Raw genomic sequence first — 17,171 nt, 5'->3', positions numbered from 1 at the left:
TGACATAAAAAAAAAAAAAAAGCTGCACTGGAACAGGTTGCCCAGAGAGGTAGTGGAGGCCCCATCCCTCGAAACATTCAAGGTCAGGTTGGACGGGGCTCTGAGCAACCTGACGTAGTTAAAGATGTCCCTGCTCACTGCAGGGAGGTTGGGCTAGATGACCTCTAAAGGTCCCTTCCAACCCAAAGCATTCGATGATTCCATGATTCTATGATTCTAATTTCTGTCCTGAAGAGCCTTTCTGCAAAAAGTAGTCCACTTTCAATACCAGTTGGTAAATCAGATTTGATATGCATCCTGGATCATTTCTCCTACCCTTTGAACATTTATCAGTTCTCAGATTGTCAAGAGCCTTCTCAACATGTTTTGTCAGATCTGGAAACCATGCTTCAGTCAGTAACTCTGTCCAGATGTTCACACTGTAGATCAGGGTGTAGAAAAGTTTGTCTGATTTAGTTCTATCTTCTGTCTCTCCAGTCCAGTCCTGGAACTGCTCTACTTTTCCTTAGTTCCCTCCCAGCTGTATTAGTTCTTAAGAGCTGTTCCCGTAGCCTAAATATATAGCAGACCTATAGCAATGCCTTCTACACTGAGAGCTGTCACAGCACATTCATTTCCTCTAACGTGCTCCAGATTCATCCTGTAGAAAGCAGCTGCAGCTACGATGCCTGAGAACTTCAGGCTGATATTCACCACTGGTATATTGCTTATATAATGCCTTTTATATGAAAGATATGAAATATCACAGCTAGTCCAGTCACTTATAGCATAAGTCCAGTCATTTATTACACAAACCCATATTTACAAGATAGATTGCCAAAGGGTAATAAGGTAACACTTTAGAGTTTACTCAGTCAAGCCCATTCAAAAGTGCTAAAGAAGTTGAATGATTTTTTTTTTTTAATTTCTTTGCAGGTTAAGCTGTTTCTTTGCAAAGAAACTGTTAGAAGAAATTAAAGATAAGTCATAAAGCAGGTGTTCTGTCCCCAAAGAGCTGCCAGGCCCACATTAGGCAAGTTTACCTGATTCTTTCTGCAGAAGACAGCAATGTGCTCAGCTTCACAGAGACATTTAGTGAGACAGGTTCCCCTTCTTTGCCAACTGAGTAATTTTTACATTACTTTATACTGCTGGCCTCCTGAACTGCTTTAAGAGGCAGTAATTTGTTTTAATTAAATCAGTTCCTTCTTCAATAGCCCTGCCTTTGCAAATTATGTGTATACTCAGGTGTGCGAAGATATTCAGTCAAGGTCATCTAGTCAGGAAAGCAGAATATCCATTTAGTTACTTTGAAAGAGCTTCTTTTAAGCCTTCAGAATAATTGTGTTGAATCAAGTCAAATTAGACTACTTACTGGCTACTATGGGAGACCATTTTCCTGGCAAGCACCTTCTTGTTTCCAGACTGAATAGCTTCATATAAAAACGTACTTACTGAATATATATTTCAAGGATATAATGTGTCATACAATTAGTCAGCTTTCCTCTTAAATTAATTCTAACCACATGCACATTTTCGAGTGTTTTAAAAGACACATTGAGAAATAAGTAGGCCAAAGAATATATAATTTTTTTCTACCTAGCATCATACCCAGAAAACAGCCCATATGGATTGCTCCATAAAGTCATCTCCTCCTCTGCATTTAAACCCTAACGAAATGCATTTCTACCACAATACCTGCAACCACCCAACTAATGATGATAAAGTTGAGAATAGAATAGAATAGAATAGAATAGAATAGAATAGAATAGACCAGACCAGACCAGACCAGACCGAACAGTTCCAGCTGGAAGGGACATACAACGATCATCTAGTCCAACTGCCTGGCCACTTCAGGCTGACCAAAAGTTAAAGCATGTTGTTAAAGACATTGTCCAAATGCCTCTTAAACACTGACAGCATTGGGGCATTGACCACCTCTCTAAGAAGCCTGTTCCAGTGTCTGACCACCCTCTTGGTAAAGAAAGGATCCTTAATGTCCAGTCTAAACCTCCCCTGGCACAGCTTTGAACAGTTCCCACGCGTCCTGTCACTGGATACCAGGGAGAAGACCTCAGCACCTCCCTCCCTGCTTCCCTTCCTCAGGAAGCTGTAGAGAGCAATGAGGTCGCCTCTCAGCCTCCTTTTCTCCAAACTAGACAAGCCCAAAGTCCCTAGCCGCTCCTCATAGGGCATTTCTTCCAGCCCTTTCACCAGCTTTGTTGTCTGAGAGACAACTAAACAGGTCTTAGAATGCTTTATTATCAACATCTGAACAACTATGACCCTAAGCACTTTCAGATGACAGTCTCCTGAGAGAGGAATTGTGCCTTCTTGTGGCTACACAGCTGCTAATGTACTGTGGACAGAAAGGAAAAAATGCCAATGAAATAAAGAACTAAATTTCCCAGCTTGCTTTTTTCCATTTATAGCCTTCTGGGGACCTCTTACTTACAGAATTAGGTCTGTTGGCCTGTAAGAATAATAAGCACATCAATTTAAATAATGCCTTTCCACTAATACAGTTAAGAAGTGAGAATGTTCTTTTGACAGTTGCTTCCAGAGATAAGTATTATTCCCTTTCTTCAATAATTTTTGTTTACAAATTGCCCTAATTCCAGGCAGACTTAGCCTTGCAGACTGGCACTAGTAATTGACCTACAAATTCATTTTACTTTTAGCTTCATGCTAAGAAGGGAAACCTGTCAACAACATTCCAGTCAGCAAGTAGATAATTTGTCCATGGAGTTAAATCTTCCTAAAAAGACTGAGAAAAATTATAAATCTATATTTGTTATATTGAAGTACTGTAATCCTTAGTTGGTATGCAGAATATATACACAGTTTGTATAAGATCACAATAATATTTTCCTAATTTTTTTAGGAAATTTTCATATTTCTGTACTGAGTCATGAGAGATACACTAGATTGTGAACACTTAGAGATCTCACCGTTTTTAATGTTAGCCCATGCCTATTTCAATAAGAAACTTTTCTAAAGGATGAATTAATTACTTTTTTGGTGAGCAAGCAATTAATTCAGTTGTCATCTACCCATACTTGTTCCACCTTGTTTTTCTTGCTTGGAATTAGTTGGTAAGTGATGAGAGCCATCTTTTACTTCCAGTTACCAGTTCTACACTCTGGGTGCTTACATTGCCCTCTCTGAACTGTGGACACCATGGGTCACCTTCCTCTTGTATTGCTGTTTTACTCCTATGACGTTTATATAGGTTATTCAGGCTTAGGAGGATGAAGTAAGTTAAGGAGAAGGCTAGAAGAAAAGGGTAGGAAGAAAAGGTGACAGAATAAGTAAAAGCATAAGGAGGATGAAAAAGAACGTGGGGGAAGAGTAGAACAGACTCATGGATGATTCCAAGGAACCCAGAAAGCAGCCAAAATGTCTAGTGGAGCTAGGACTGCAGAGAGGTGCCAGCAGCCAAACCACTGCCAGGAGAAGAGGTCCCAAGCCCAACAGCTGCAGCAATACAGACACAGTCTAGCACCAGTGCCAGGAAAGAGAGGACAGCATGTCCAGCAACACCAAGAAGGTGCAGAGACTGAGTGTCCAGCAACATGATGGAGAAAGAATGCCTCACTACCACCAAACTTTAACTGACAGGATTTTGTTCATGTGAAAGGAGGGCAGTTAACGTGAAAAGTTGTTTTAAAAGGCAAAGTGATAGTGCTGTGCCAGCCATACTTATCACTGAACAGATGGTTTCAAATATTGTTTAGTCTACAAATTTGTTCATAAACTATGTGTTGCAAACACTCAGAGTGGTTGGCCATTCTGTGGTCACTTTGAATGGATACGTTGTGAGCTGCTCGTGGTGAGATTTTATTTAATTATTGCTATTCAGGTAACTGGCTGACACGTGTCAATAAAGCAGTTAGTACTGTCTTTGATCCTTAACTAGAGAAATTAATCCATCAGAAAGGAGGAAGAGAACTTAATAAACCTGCCTGTGAAATGAGTTTTCTGCACTTTCTCATTTACTTTTGCTGGAGTTAAAATTTTAGAAGTCTTAGGTATCTTAGGGAGAAACCTTTGGCTCTTTGAGAGAACCGCGATGTGTGCATCCTACTGAAATTCTCTCTTCATTCTCTGGATGAATAGGAGAGAGTAACCTTAATGAAGTCACTGCTTTTTGCAAAATTGTTGTTGTACTCAGTGGTCTCTGGTATATGTGTACATCAAGATCTTTCTTCTGATCCTGCTCGTTTGATAATAACTACTTCACAGAAAGGAACGGTTAACTAGAGTAAGAGTAACAAAACCTGAAAGTTATCACTACTGATTCAGTACTGTACAAGTCTGCTTTACAAGATTTTCCAGCAAGGATGATTATTCATTGGTGATCACATCTGCAGAAGCTGTACATCCTTGGTAGTAGCATATTCCTCAAAAATCTCAAATTGTTCAAATCTGAAAAGTCAAATTCTGGAGACTGACAGCTAATAGGATTTGCAGACAAATTAGCATCAAAACCGCAAATTACCCAGGCAACCTTTTCCTGATCAGGAAGTGTAGGGAGCCTAAGTTCTGCATGGGTGAAACATAATTAATATATATTGAACCATTCACGTGCATCAGTAAGAAAAGAAAAAGTTAAATGGTCAAATAAATGCAAAAGAAAATTGAAAAACATAAGTGCTAATAATGTGCTTTAAAATCACAATTAATACTGCTAATTATTGCAGGGGTACGAATAGTGTATGTTCATGTTTTTTGCTAAACTAGGTACAAATGAATAGAAATCAAGTGGAGAGGAAAGACAGCGATAAAATGGAAGATACCATAGTGAACCCATGAATGAACTGTATTTTGAAAATAATTGAGAATATGAAAGCTTCAAATTTCATCAACAGAGCTTATAATAGGCCTGTATCTCTCCGTGCCAAAAAGAGTCAGTGAGGAGGAAGAAAAAAAATGTAAAGATGTATCAGACCTCCAAATATCACTCTTCAGACTGCAGAGCAATTAACAAGCAAAAGAAAAGTGCCACTGTAAGAAATTTAATAAATGGCATAGAAATATTTTGAAGCTTTTAATAAGAAAAATAGACTTCATATTTATTATAGAGGATAATACAAGGTTTGACATACAAAGAATTTCATCAAAATTTATTTTTATCCCTATGATGCTATGGTAGCTGCCTTCCTGGTAAGAATACCTTGGGCTGTAAAGGACCCTTCAACATAATAGAGAGAAAATAGTAACAACAGCTGAGGACACTAAGCATGAATATTTCGGATTAGAATATATGGTAGGAAAGAATTGGGGATGAAAGAACCTACCAACAGAAGTCATGGATTTTCTGTCTCAGGATACAGTCAAATCAATAGCAGAGAAAAATATGCTTTATCCTAACACAGGTAAAGGTCATAAGGATTAGCTAAAGTTATTGGATGAACTTCTGTGGAGTGTTAGATGTAGAAATTTGGGCCAGACCATCTAACAGGCCTTCTTGCCTAAATAGCCATTATTAGCTGCATTTTCAAAATGATTCAACTTCAGAAAGCAGGTTCTTAAAATGGTATATTAGTGGCCAAATTATGCTGAGAATAAATTATGTTGAGAATTTTAAACACTCCTATACTGAGATCATGAAGCTATAAGTAAGGGAAACATTTCTGAAGAGTAAGTACAGAGTGAATGTTCTTCAAAACCGGATATGTTATCTATATGTTATATATCTATATCTATATGTTACATCTAAAAAACCTCAAAACCTCATTTGTGTGTCCCATGTGAAACTACATGCACAAAGTTCAGTTCCATAAACTGTCATCTATTTTGCATCTCAAAATAGGATTATCCTGCAAGGTAATAGTTCTGTGAACATAATAAGAGACAGATTATATTATGTTAGAGTTGACAAGAAAGAGTAATCTGTTGGACAAAAGCATTGTGGTGGCCTGTGGCAGGCTTGGGGCCAAGGATTCACTTGGATTCACTTCCATGGGATTTCAGCATGTGTTTGAAATTAAGCATGCATTTAAGTGCTTGCCTGAAAAGAATACCTAACAAATAAGGCAATTTTTTTTAAGGACTCACTAGGTTTTCTTTGTGGTGGATACCAGAAGACAATATTTTCCCAAACTGTAGCATGGGATGAAAAGTTTACAAGAAGACTAATAGGCTAGTGAAAAAGATTATCCTAAAAGTATTTACTGTGTATAAATGGGGAAGAAGAGTGAGATACTTATATGGTAACAGAGAGGGAAGTATGTTTTGTGACAAAAAATTATCATACAGTATTTCCACACTCACTGTTTTGAGTTGTAATTCTTAGACCTGATGTTTGCTTCTTTACTGCCCATAGCAAAAATTAAAGCTACATAGTGGATGGGTTCTTGAGGGGGGGCTAAACTTTCCTTAAAGTCATCTTCCCAAAAAGAGTTTGAAATCTCTCCTGGCATGGCCATAAAAATAAGTCAGAAATGGCAAGAAATTTTCCACTTTCAAGTTTTTCCATGTATAACTTCTGTCTGAGGAGGAGCTACTGAGTTTGCCTGGCTTTGTTTTTTAATGGCCACATGTATCATGCCAGTACATTGCTGGCCACCTACATGCATCTAGAATAAAACATCTGGTGTGTTGTTTCAAAACAGCAATGTTACTTTCTGTGTGAAATTAGGTGGAATAATTTTCCCAAGTCCCCATTCATTATCAGTAAAGGCCTACGAACATGCCAATATGTATTCTTCCTTATCTACCATGCATATAGGAGAAGAGAGCTTCCCATCGTTGTCTATGGCTAAACTGGATATTAATTTACATTGGAATTCCCTTTGGTTTTTGTCAAGAGATAAATGTGAATTGCTAAACTCATACTCACCAACACAATTCTTTCCGTTTGCATCAAGCTCATAACCTTCGTAACACTGACAGACGTAAGACCCTGGTGTGTTCACACAAATCTGCTCACAGGCATGTTTCTCCACAGCACAAAGGTCCTGAGCTACAAAACATAATTGCATGAATATGAAATTCTTTGACCTTCTGTAATGCACGGGTAGACTATAGATCAAAAATAAATTTCAGGAAGCTATGAACAGCTCTTTAGAGATGAGCTCATTTTAACACAGATCGTGCCAATGTTCTGTCAAACAGTAAAAGTCTTATGCCAGTAGGGAACAATCACTCAAAGCTGAGGAACTCACTCCTTCAACTGAAGGCAATGACTATGGATGGGCCAGTGGTGCCTAGTAGAGTTGCTTGACTGTGTTTCTCTAAAAAGTTTGAAGGGCATTCTTCAGGTTGTTCTTTTTTTTTTAAAAGTGTTTATTTGTGTCTCTTGGTTTTTTTTTTTTTTTTTTTTTCATAACCGTCCCAGATAAATGATGATGAGGTGGGAAAGGGAAAGAAAAGGAAAACACACTACTAAAAGACTTGGGCATATTTCATCTCTGAGTTTCATAATTTTTCAGTTTTGTGCAAAATACCGTATCAAGTTACTGCTCCCAAGCAAAAAAGCTCATTAGAAAAATTACTACAACAAATGAGGTCAGTTCAGCACCTGGCCAAATGAAGCACATTGGGCCTTCTTTTCAATAGCTCTCTGAGAACCCCAAGTTTCCCCAGTGAAATCTCTGGAAAGCAGAGTACTTTATGTTGCTCAGGATCAGGCCCAAAGACTGCTCAACACATAATGATCACTTACAGCTGCAAAAAAGGCTTCTGGAACATGTTTGAGGAAACTAGCCAAGCAAATACAAATTTTCTTTTATAGCTGTCTGCTTCATATCAAGCAGCACGATGAACAGCATTAACAGTCATTTAACTCTCTTGTTCCAGTATAAACACCCACAAACAGATAGTTTTCCAGCTTGTTTCAGCTACATTTCCTCTTTTGTTCTATTTTGTGTATTAATGTAAGATTTGAACATCTCTAGAGAAGAATGGAAGAGACTAAGTGAAACAAACAAATACAGTGTAATGAGTGAAAAATAGCCATTATCTGACACTAACACTCTTCTCTAGAAAAGTTAGACCAGAGTATGTGAAAGGAGCATCCTTTGCATGGATACAAAACCACCTTAATGAAATAAATGTAAGAATATTTCAAGTTAAACAAGAGAGCTTTTTGTTTTCCTGAGTTGTGTTCTGGAAGATAGCCGAGTTGCCTTTTTTTTTTTTTTTTTTTTTTTTTACATGGAAAGCAACAAATCACATGTATGGCAGATTTTCTTTCTTCAATGCAAGGAAATATTTTTTTTAGAAATAATATTATAATGAAAAGCATCAAGGAACAAAACTGTCATCTATTCAAAAGAGAAATGCACCCTTTTCCAGCCTGAAGCAAAGTTGTCAATTCATTGCTGATTGAAGCCATTTGGTTGAGGGCTTTTAAGAACTGAATACTGATATGGTGTACTCCCACAACATTAAAAAAAAGGGAACAGAAGAATGAAAAAAGAGTATAACTTCAGGTACAGAAGAATGAAAAGAGATGTTTTTTTAGGTGCATACCATTCACCTTTTCTGCACTGTTTAATTTAGAAAGTGTTAAAATATGTATGTAAGGAAACTTATTTGTTCATGAAAGAGCTGACAAGTACATCCAAACCTCAGATAAATACATCTGGTTTATGTTGATCGTGTATTGCACTAAACATAAATATGATGAAGAGGTTGTAGTGAGGTGGGTGTTGGTCTCTTCTCCCATGTAGTTAGTGATAGGATGAGAGGAAATGGGCTCAAGCTGTGCCAGGGGAGGTTTAGATTGGATATCAGGAAAAATTTCTTCACGGAAAGGGTAGTCAAGCATTGGAACAGGCTGCCCAGAGAGGTGGTGGAGTCACCATCCCTGGAAGCATTCAAGAAAGGGTAGACATGGCACTTTGGGACATGGTTTAGTCTAGTCTACCCTTGATTGGTTTAGTGTGGACTTGGTAGTGTAGGTTGATGGTTGGACTGGATGATCTTAAAGGTCTTTTCCAACCTAAATGATTCTATGATTCTATGATTCTAAGATTTATTTTGCTTAGAGGTCAAGTGAGGAATATGTTGTCTCTGTGCACTTGTGGACAGTCAACAGCCAATGAAGGTAACTAAAATGGTCACAGACTGTTGTTTTTTCTATTGTCATGCTTCCCCTCCCCTCCAGAAATAAGCTGTCCAGCTTGTCCAGGCTTGGTCCCCTTTTCTCATGAATTCTGTTACTTCTCTGGGGAGTTTTTTGACATAATGGTCTGACCTTGTCTAGACTGATACTGTATCATCTCCCTCCTTCACCAATGATTTGCACCATCCTAGCAGATTTAAGTCCAGTTTGATGGCTCTCAATATTAGATTTCCAGTGCTAATCGCTCAAATTAGTTTATAGTTTGGTGATGCAGAAAAAAGTCCATTACAAACACACTGAATGACTCATTTCCCTTTCATATTTAGCAAACTGCAATCTAGTATCATGTGATTGATGATCAAAGCAAGTGCACAGTCAAGCAAATCATGTGTGACAGGTAAGTGGGGAAAACTAATATAAGACTGAGTCATAGCTAAAAAAAAAGTAAAGCAATGCAGCAATGGGCTTTGAGAAATACGTGAAAAATTGTTCTTGTCACTATTCTTGTCTTGGCTCAGCTGCTAAACCAAATAATAATTAGGAAATATTCCAAATTTCATTGAATTTTTTTGCGTCTTCTTGAGGAAACAAAAACATGAATAAAGTGTTAAATTTGTTCCATTTAACATGAATCATTCGCCTGTAATTCAAACACATGCATATGACAAATGTCTACATTTGGTGAAGGATGCTGGTGAGAAGGACTAGAAAACAGAGATTCCTAAAAGTAACTCATCCCATAGCTTGACAGCATAGGAGGTGAATAGCCCAAAAGCAGTTTCCCACTGTAGCTCAAAGGGTCTGAAGACGCTTCCATGCAGCAGCGAGAATGCGCAAATCACTCCGGTGCTGACATGCTTTTGTTGCCATTCCTATTTACTGAGGCTCTGACTGAAAGCATGTGTCCCGCTGCACATGTAAGGACTCTAATCCCCAAGCTGCAGTCGCCTCAGATATTGACATACACTCGCTGTTTCAGTGGTCATTAAGTATTTGATATAAAATACAACACTAAGCAAGAGAGACTAAGAACCCTCTAATCCCAAGCTACCCGATTGTTTTACGGCACTCTCCTGGGATGTGGAACATCCGCGTTCAAACACAAGGATAGGATTTGAGCCTGCATCCTTCACCTTAATTCTAAATTATCAGTTGTGAGGGGTACATCCTATGCTCTCACCATGACTGTCTCCTCCAGCTTTTTGAAAAGACGTTTTCCAAAATTTTTCTTCTGGCTAAAATCAGTTTGGCAAATTTCACTTGAATCCATGCACTGTCGTGGGATAAGAAACTGCATTTTTAGCAAGTACATTTTCCACAAGTACTTAAAAATAGTATTACATAATTTCTTTAAAATAATGGTGGATACAGAAATAAATTTGGCATACCTATCTAATGCAGTCTGCTGTTAATTACTAGGAAGCAAGTTAAAATGGACAAAAGAAATGCTGCTTACAAAGATCACAATTAAAGTGAAATACAGTTTGTTATTATAAACTATAAAGCCAATTACTTAAAACTGAAAAAAGTCAACCCTTTTAAAGAAGGAAATGAGAGCATAAGCAAGACTTTTGAAACTATTCTTTGAGTGGTTGCAAACCCTTATACTTCAAGCAGCAGTAGGAAGAGCTTTTCAGAATGGCAAGTTATTTTACAGTTCTCTAGTATGGGGTTTATTGCACCTTTCTGTACTTTTTAGTACTGGTTGCTATCTAGACAAGTTACTGAAGTAGTTGGATTCACTTCATGTGAGATGATAAAACAGTTCTTTCTTTGATTGTTGCTTCATTGTTGAACTTATTACACCAATAATATTCAAATGCAATTTTATATACTTACAGTGTACCTCTGCAGAGCTGTGTACAAAAATTAGCTTGATGTATTTCAGAAAGGTTTCTAAGAATTTAATTTACACAAAATGAGAAAAAGAATTACAACTTCATCTTTTCAGACTCTTTCTAATCATTACCATCAATTATATACTGAGCTCAGTCCTTCTTTATGAGCCCAACAAAAAGGGTATGTGACATTAAGCACTTTTTTGGAGCATGAAAGAGAAAAGTTAAGAAAAATAACGTACTGCTGCAAGTCTTCTGGTCAGCATTCAGAACGTATCCTTGCTTACATCTGCATATGTAGGAGCCAGGGGTGTTTATGCAGAAGTGATCACAATGATGCTCAACTGTACTGCACATATGGGGCACTGAAAGAAAAAAAGTGAAACGTTATTTACTGCTGGTCTTTCTTACTTGTGGTCACAACTGAAGAAAAAATGGTATAGGAAATTTTACTGAAGTAATTTAGAAATTTCAAACGAAACATTGACAGTAAAGACAAAAATGGAAGCTTAAGCCTATAAGACTGTAGAAAAACCCTTAACAAACAGTACTATGTATTTATTCCTAAAAAAAGTAGGAATTTAGATATTTTCTGCCTCGTTGACATTGGTGGCATGTTTTTGGACATGAAATTACATGTAGAATGGAGATATAAACAAAACAAAAATATACAATAGAGTATCTGGAAACACTAATTACTTGGTGGTCCCAAGAAGACAATGAAACAAGCTTACCACATTCCAATTCAGAAAATAAGTGGAATTTAAGTACAAACTGTTCTAGAGGACATTCAATTTCTCGAATGAAGAAAACCACCACACAGCACAATGCTAAAGAAGAATGACTAGAAAACAACTTGATGAAGAATCTTGCTTGCTTACAGTTATTAAAGTTGAGGAACATACAAGCAATAATACATGATGACACTGAGGTCAGGCATCTCCAAGATTCAGTAAGTGGGAGCTGAGCTGAGCTACACTCCAGAGTATAAGTCTTTCTGAGTCTATTTTTAATCTGTTTGTATTTTATGTCTCTAATAGCAAGTAGTAAAATGCAACAGACTGAGACAGGAAGAAAGAAAAAGAATAGGGCCCACTCTGTCAAATTAATTGCTGAACTATTTTTTTCCAGATCAGTATTTGGGAATTAAGAAATCTCCTTGATGTTTTCTTTCCACTGGAGCATTGCTTGTGTGTAATTTCTGTAATATACAGCTGAATTACTTCTCAGAGAACGTTGTGTGGAAAATAATCTCTTTTGCTCAACAACAGTTAGGGACTAATGTGCTCCTTATTGTGCTAGGTCGACAAAGCTCAAAATTTATGGAATAGTAATATCTTAGCAGCCCCAACAGAAGCCTGATAAATAACTTAACATGTGGTATGTGTGGTACTTGTGGGAAAAAAATGTGGTTTTGAGATACAAACTATGTATCTGGTCTTTGGCATGGTTACCAGAGTTAGGCACTTATTACTAATATACAAACCACCGCAATTCCCAAATCTCTTAATCAGCTTTTTGGATCTCATAATTTTCTACTGTAATAAAACTTCTCAAGTACTTTTATGTGAATACAGACCTGCTTGGACTTCTTGTCTTTTCATCTTTCTGTCATCCTAAAAATGAAGTTTATGACCTCTGATACTTTCTAAACAGAAGTTTCCTCCTGGCTATATTTCTCTAGCTTTCAATATCAAGTATAGCTTGTTATGACCAAAGAAGCACTTTCAAATATGACAAATGAAAAATATACTCATTTCAGTAAAAAAGAAAAAAAAGAAAAAAAGAAAAAAGCATTAAATGATAGGCATCCCAATAACTCATTCCCTTCTGAGAATATATTGTTACCATCTGTTACCAATCTTCCAATATATTATCAAATAAAATTTTTTCCAAAGTGTCTTTGTTGCACCCATTTCAAAGAATCAGTGGTACTCTGGTCATCAGTCAGATTTCTGTGGTGAAGGAGGCTGCTGTCTGTATGATTTCAGCAACCTCATTTGTTGCAGGAGGTGTTTGGTGGACAGCCAGGGACTGAAGTAATAGAAAGGGTGATCTCATAGTTAAGGAATTCGAATGTGAGCCTTGTGAATTAGATTTTATCTCTGTCTATGTCACAGGCTCCTTACTTGACTTTGGGCAAGCCAGTCATATCAGTATCTTCAAGCAAGCATCAACCTTCACACTGTATGTGTTCAGCTAGACACACCTGAATCTGGATTTGCAAGAATGCAGGGTGCTCTCAGCTGCAAATGAAGGCTGTAGATGTGATCTTGACAGTCTTAACCCTGTTTCTGTGCCTCCATTCCTCCAATGTAAAATGGGGATGACACCACTATCTACTTTACAGGAGAATAATAAAGACTTTATATTCTCCTGACTGCTCCATCCCAACTTCTGTCTTTCTCACTCTTCTTCTATTCAATCTCCACCTCCTTTCCTGGATCCTGTCCCCATTTCCATTCCTCTTCTGAGTTTCCAACTTGTCTCACTCCTCATACCTGATTTCCCAGGATACTGTTTTCTTCTCTTCTACCTTGCTGATTGGTAATAAAAAGAGGCCCCTGGCTTCAATTGCTGTTTCTGACACCCCCAAATCTTTAGCAGCCAGAGACAACAACTGTAGGGAAGGTCTGACTTAGCAGAGGATGGACCCAGCCAGTTTATATGGATTCTTCTGAGAATATAGCTGCTAGGCACTGGGTAATCTCTTGATGTTCATGGGTAAACCGTGGTTCATTTGGTTTACTTTTTATTTCCTCCACTGAGCTTCATCACTTGGCCAGGTTTTTCTCTTATCTTCACAGGAACCATGAAGACACGTTCCCACAGATAGAAGGGCAATCCAGACACAGCATGAATCTTTTCCCACAGCATGAAGCCTAGCAGACTGCATGCCAGGAGACTTGACCAGAGAGGTGCCTTCAATTGCTCTAGCAAAGAAACAAGGTGTCCAGATGTTTGACTCAGCTATAATGATATTGCCTCTGGGTCCACACTGGGGAGGACTCTAAAAAACTAACCACATTTCCCGGGAGGAATGTAGGTGCTCTAGGACGCAGAGGCTACGGATGCTTAGATTGCTCTCTTGAAATTCAGAAAGCTGAACGCTGCTTCACAGCCCAGAGTCAATAAAATATTAAGAGGCCTATCTGCAGTTTAGTCCCTTAAGTTGAAATCCATAAGAATCTAACAGCTTAAATTCTCTGTTGCATCTGGGTCTGGGTTTTTAAGTGTGTTTTTGGATCTCACCTTCAATTCCTGACACAGCAAATGTTGCGGAGGCATTCCCTGAGAGAAGGAGGCAGCAGCAATCCTTGTCACCTCCATACTGCTCCATCCACAGAGGGGGTAGTTTTATTGAGGATCACACGTATTTGGATTAAAAGTGAGCTATAGGACTCTAATACATCTACTGGACACTGCCTAGTCAGGAAAAAGCCAAGTAAGTGGTATTTGTACTGGATTTGTTTCTAAAATGCAATTAAAAAATCCATTAAGATGAAGTTTTGAGGCATTTGCTGTTCATTCCATTTAAACTCTCAGTCCATGTTTAGTTTACTCTTTCTTGGTTTTTAAATGTATCTTACTACGCCAGCTAATAATACAGCAAGGAAGAAAGAGGAAAAAAAAAATCTATTATCTGATGAATGTCTGTGACGGTGTTTTGTGCTGATGCAGTTCAGCTGGAGCCCTGTTGCCCTTTGAAACAATTTTGGAAAAGACCAAGTAAGGAAAATTCTCCAGACTATCCTGACAATAAGCCTCAGTTCTTTTCTGGCAAAAGCATCCCTAGAGATGAGTGAGCATTCAATCTCACCATGCATTCTTTTTCTGGACTCTGCTGAAAATGCCTCAGCTTAATGCCAAATCTGTATGAAGGTCTTTCATCTTTACCTCAGGAAAAAACTAAAAAAGAAAATTACATTAAGTACACAGATTGGAAAACAATGCATTATGTATGCCATGATATTTGTAAAAGGTAATTTCTTATCAGGGAATTACAGATGGAAGCAATTCCTCTGTTGTAAATTAATACCTATTAAAATATTATTTACTTTATTGTATGAATTATCACTGTAATGGCTTTTCCTAACTTTCTGTATTTAAAATGGATGGAATAAAAACACTACTATGTCTCTGTATCTCACTTCCAGTCACAAGGCATGTGCAGAGATAATTGTTTGCATAGAACTAATATGTGAGCTTTGGAAGAGGAATCCATGAACTCCATAGAATTTTTTAAATAACCAGAAGACTGTTTATCAGTTTGAAGTTTCAGTACTAAGAGAGATCACATTTAAAATCAATAGATGAAACAACTTATCTAATATTCAAATAGCAGAGGGTTGTAAATTTATTGCTATTATGCAATGAATAGGAAAATCATGATATGAGTGTTTGCCTCGCTGCTTATGACCACTAGGAATTAGATCACATTTTATGGCACTTAGCAGTAGAATTAGTTTTTCCCCATATGTATGACTGCTGTTCTGAATATTGTCTGGCTAGTGTCCTTTTTTTTCAATATATATATTCTAACAGATAAGGTTTTGTGTAAAAAAAAAAGTTTAATTACAATGCATAATTTTTTTCTGTGTTTTACTTTCATCTATGCATTCAAATCTATAGATAAAACCTTACCACAAAGTTTAGTCTGGAAGACAGAGGTCAGTGTTTCAATCTGACTGAAATTGGCAACCAGAAATACATGCTCTTCATGCGGTTCACTCCCAATGGACTTCAGCGTGTTCATATCTACTCTTCCCACTCCAATGGCAAAAATCAGGATTCCTGAGTTACGTGCTTTAGTGGCAATTTCTGCCACTGGATCCTGAGGTCTCCCATCCGTCACTATCATGATAATTCGGGGTACATTCTGCTTCAGAGGTCGAGCTCCTTCTGACTCTGAAAATGCGATGTTCACTGCATACTGAATAGCCAGTCCAGTCATGGTGCCGGTTGCCAGGTGCATCATCCTCTTCACGGCTCTTTCGATATCCTGCTTCCTCCTGAATGTCTTCAGCGAAAACTCATGTTTGACTGTGCTGCCGTACTGAATCAGACCTACGCGGGTGGCATCAGGACTGATGTCCAGAAACTGCAAGATGGTTAAAATGAACTCCTTCACTTTTTCAAAGTCATAAGGACGTACGCTGCGAGAGCTGTCAATGATGAAGACAAGGTCCAGACGTTTGTTGTTGCAAGTCTTTTCTGGAAGGCAAAATACAAACAAAAATACTTTACAAGAATTTCAAAGTGCAGATTGGTTCAGGTTGACCTGATGTCTCAGACATGCTGTCTAAACAGCACCCTGACAAGTGCTGGGAAAATACAGGAAAAATAGGAGATGCCAGAACTAAGGCTACTTGGGCAATATCAATTTGGCCTCCAGTAAATAACAAAAGCTGCCTGTTACACGATCAGTATACTTTTTTTTTTTTTTTGAGAGAGATCAGTGCCCAGAATGGCTAATGGCAGTGGAATGGGTGGATACTTGTGCCGTACCCTGTTTTGTCATTGTTATGGGGATTTTGACCTCATATGCCATGCAGGATGGAAACTGCCTCTGAGTGGGCTGCAGTGTGATGCTTTTTGTGGTAGTGCCTGAGAATTCAGAAATCTAACACCCTGATGAGGCAGGGTGGTATCAGTCCTCCATTACAAACAGGGAAAACAGAAGACAAATTCAGGTCAAAAGCATCTGTTAATTGCAGTGACCAATATGAGACGTGAAGTGACTGATTTTTCAGGGAACTTGGCATTAAGCAACACTTTGCATGTACAAAGTACAGCTCTCAATGAAGTCAACTGCAGCTGTGAGCGCTCAGCACTTCTGCAAATCAAACCCCATGATTTCAAATGCATAATTAATGGCCGTCTGGGAAAAGTCTCGTCTATTGGACTAGCTCAGCATTACACAGAAATTCTGTGGCTGCACTGGAGAGAAAATCCTGTTGTCTACAGTGGCACTCAACTTGGCCAAAAGACCACTCATACACTTACTGAAATCTTCTATTTCAGCCATCAGCAGTCTTTTTTTCCAAGAGCCGCTGAAGCAGAAATACCACAGGGTATTTCTGTATCTATATCTATATCTGACAATTGCACAGGCGGGCAGGCCAAGCTACCATGGATAACAGCAGAAGTGAAGGCTGGCTTCCTTCTGGGCATGCTACAATCTTTCTGGGACCCTGGGTATGTCCTCTGGCTTCTCAGCATCCTTTGTTTTTGAAAGAATATGAGACATACACGAGTTGCATGATGAGAATGGATAGGGA

At 38.2% G+C, this 17,171-nt stretch overlaps 1 protein-coding gene across 1 annotated transcript in view; it reads right to left on the bottom strand.

The window, feature by feature from the left end:
• Positions 1-17,171, bottom strand: part of MATN2 (matrilin 2) — a 68,562-nt gene that overhangs the window by 38,345 nt on the left and 13,046 nt on the right. The window contains exons 2-4 of the mRNA XM_075706315.1: positions 15,535-16,104; positions 11,133-11,255; positions 6,824-6,946 (exon numbers count right to left, since the gene is read on the bottom strand). Of these exons, the coding sequence (XP_075562430.1) occupies positions 6,824-6,946; positions 11,133-11,255; positions 15,535-16,104 (816 nt within the window). The remainder of the gene's footprint in view (positions 1-6,823; positions 6,947-11,132; positions 11,256-15,534; positions 16,105-17,171) is intronic.

This window comes from Pelecanus crispus, chromosome 2 (assembly GCF_030463565.1).
Source record: "Pelecanus crispus isolate bPelCri1 chromosome 2, bPelCri1.pri, whole genome shotgun sequence".
Classification (NCBI taxonomy): domain Eukaryota; kingdom Metazoa; phylum Chordata; class Aves; order Pelecaniformes; family Pelecanidae; genus Pelecanus; species Pelecanus crispus.
This window is presented reverse-complemented; position numbering and strand designations above follow the sequence as displayed.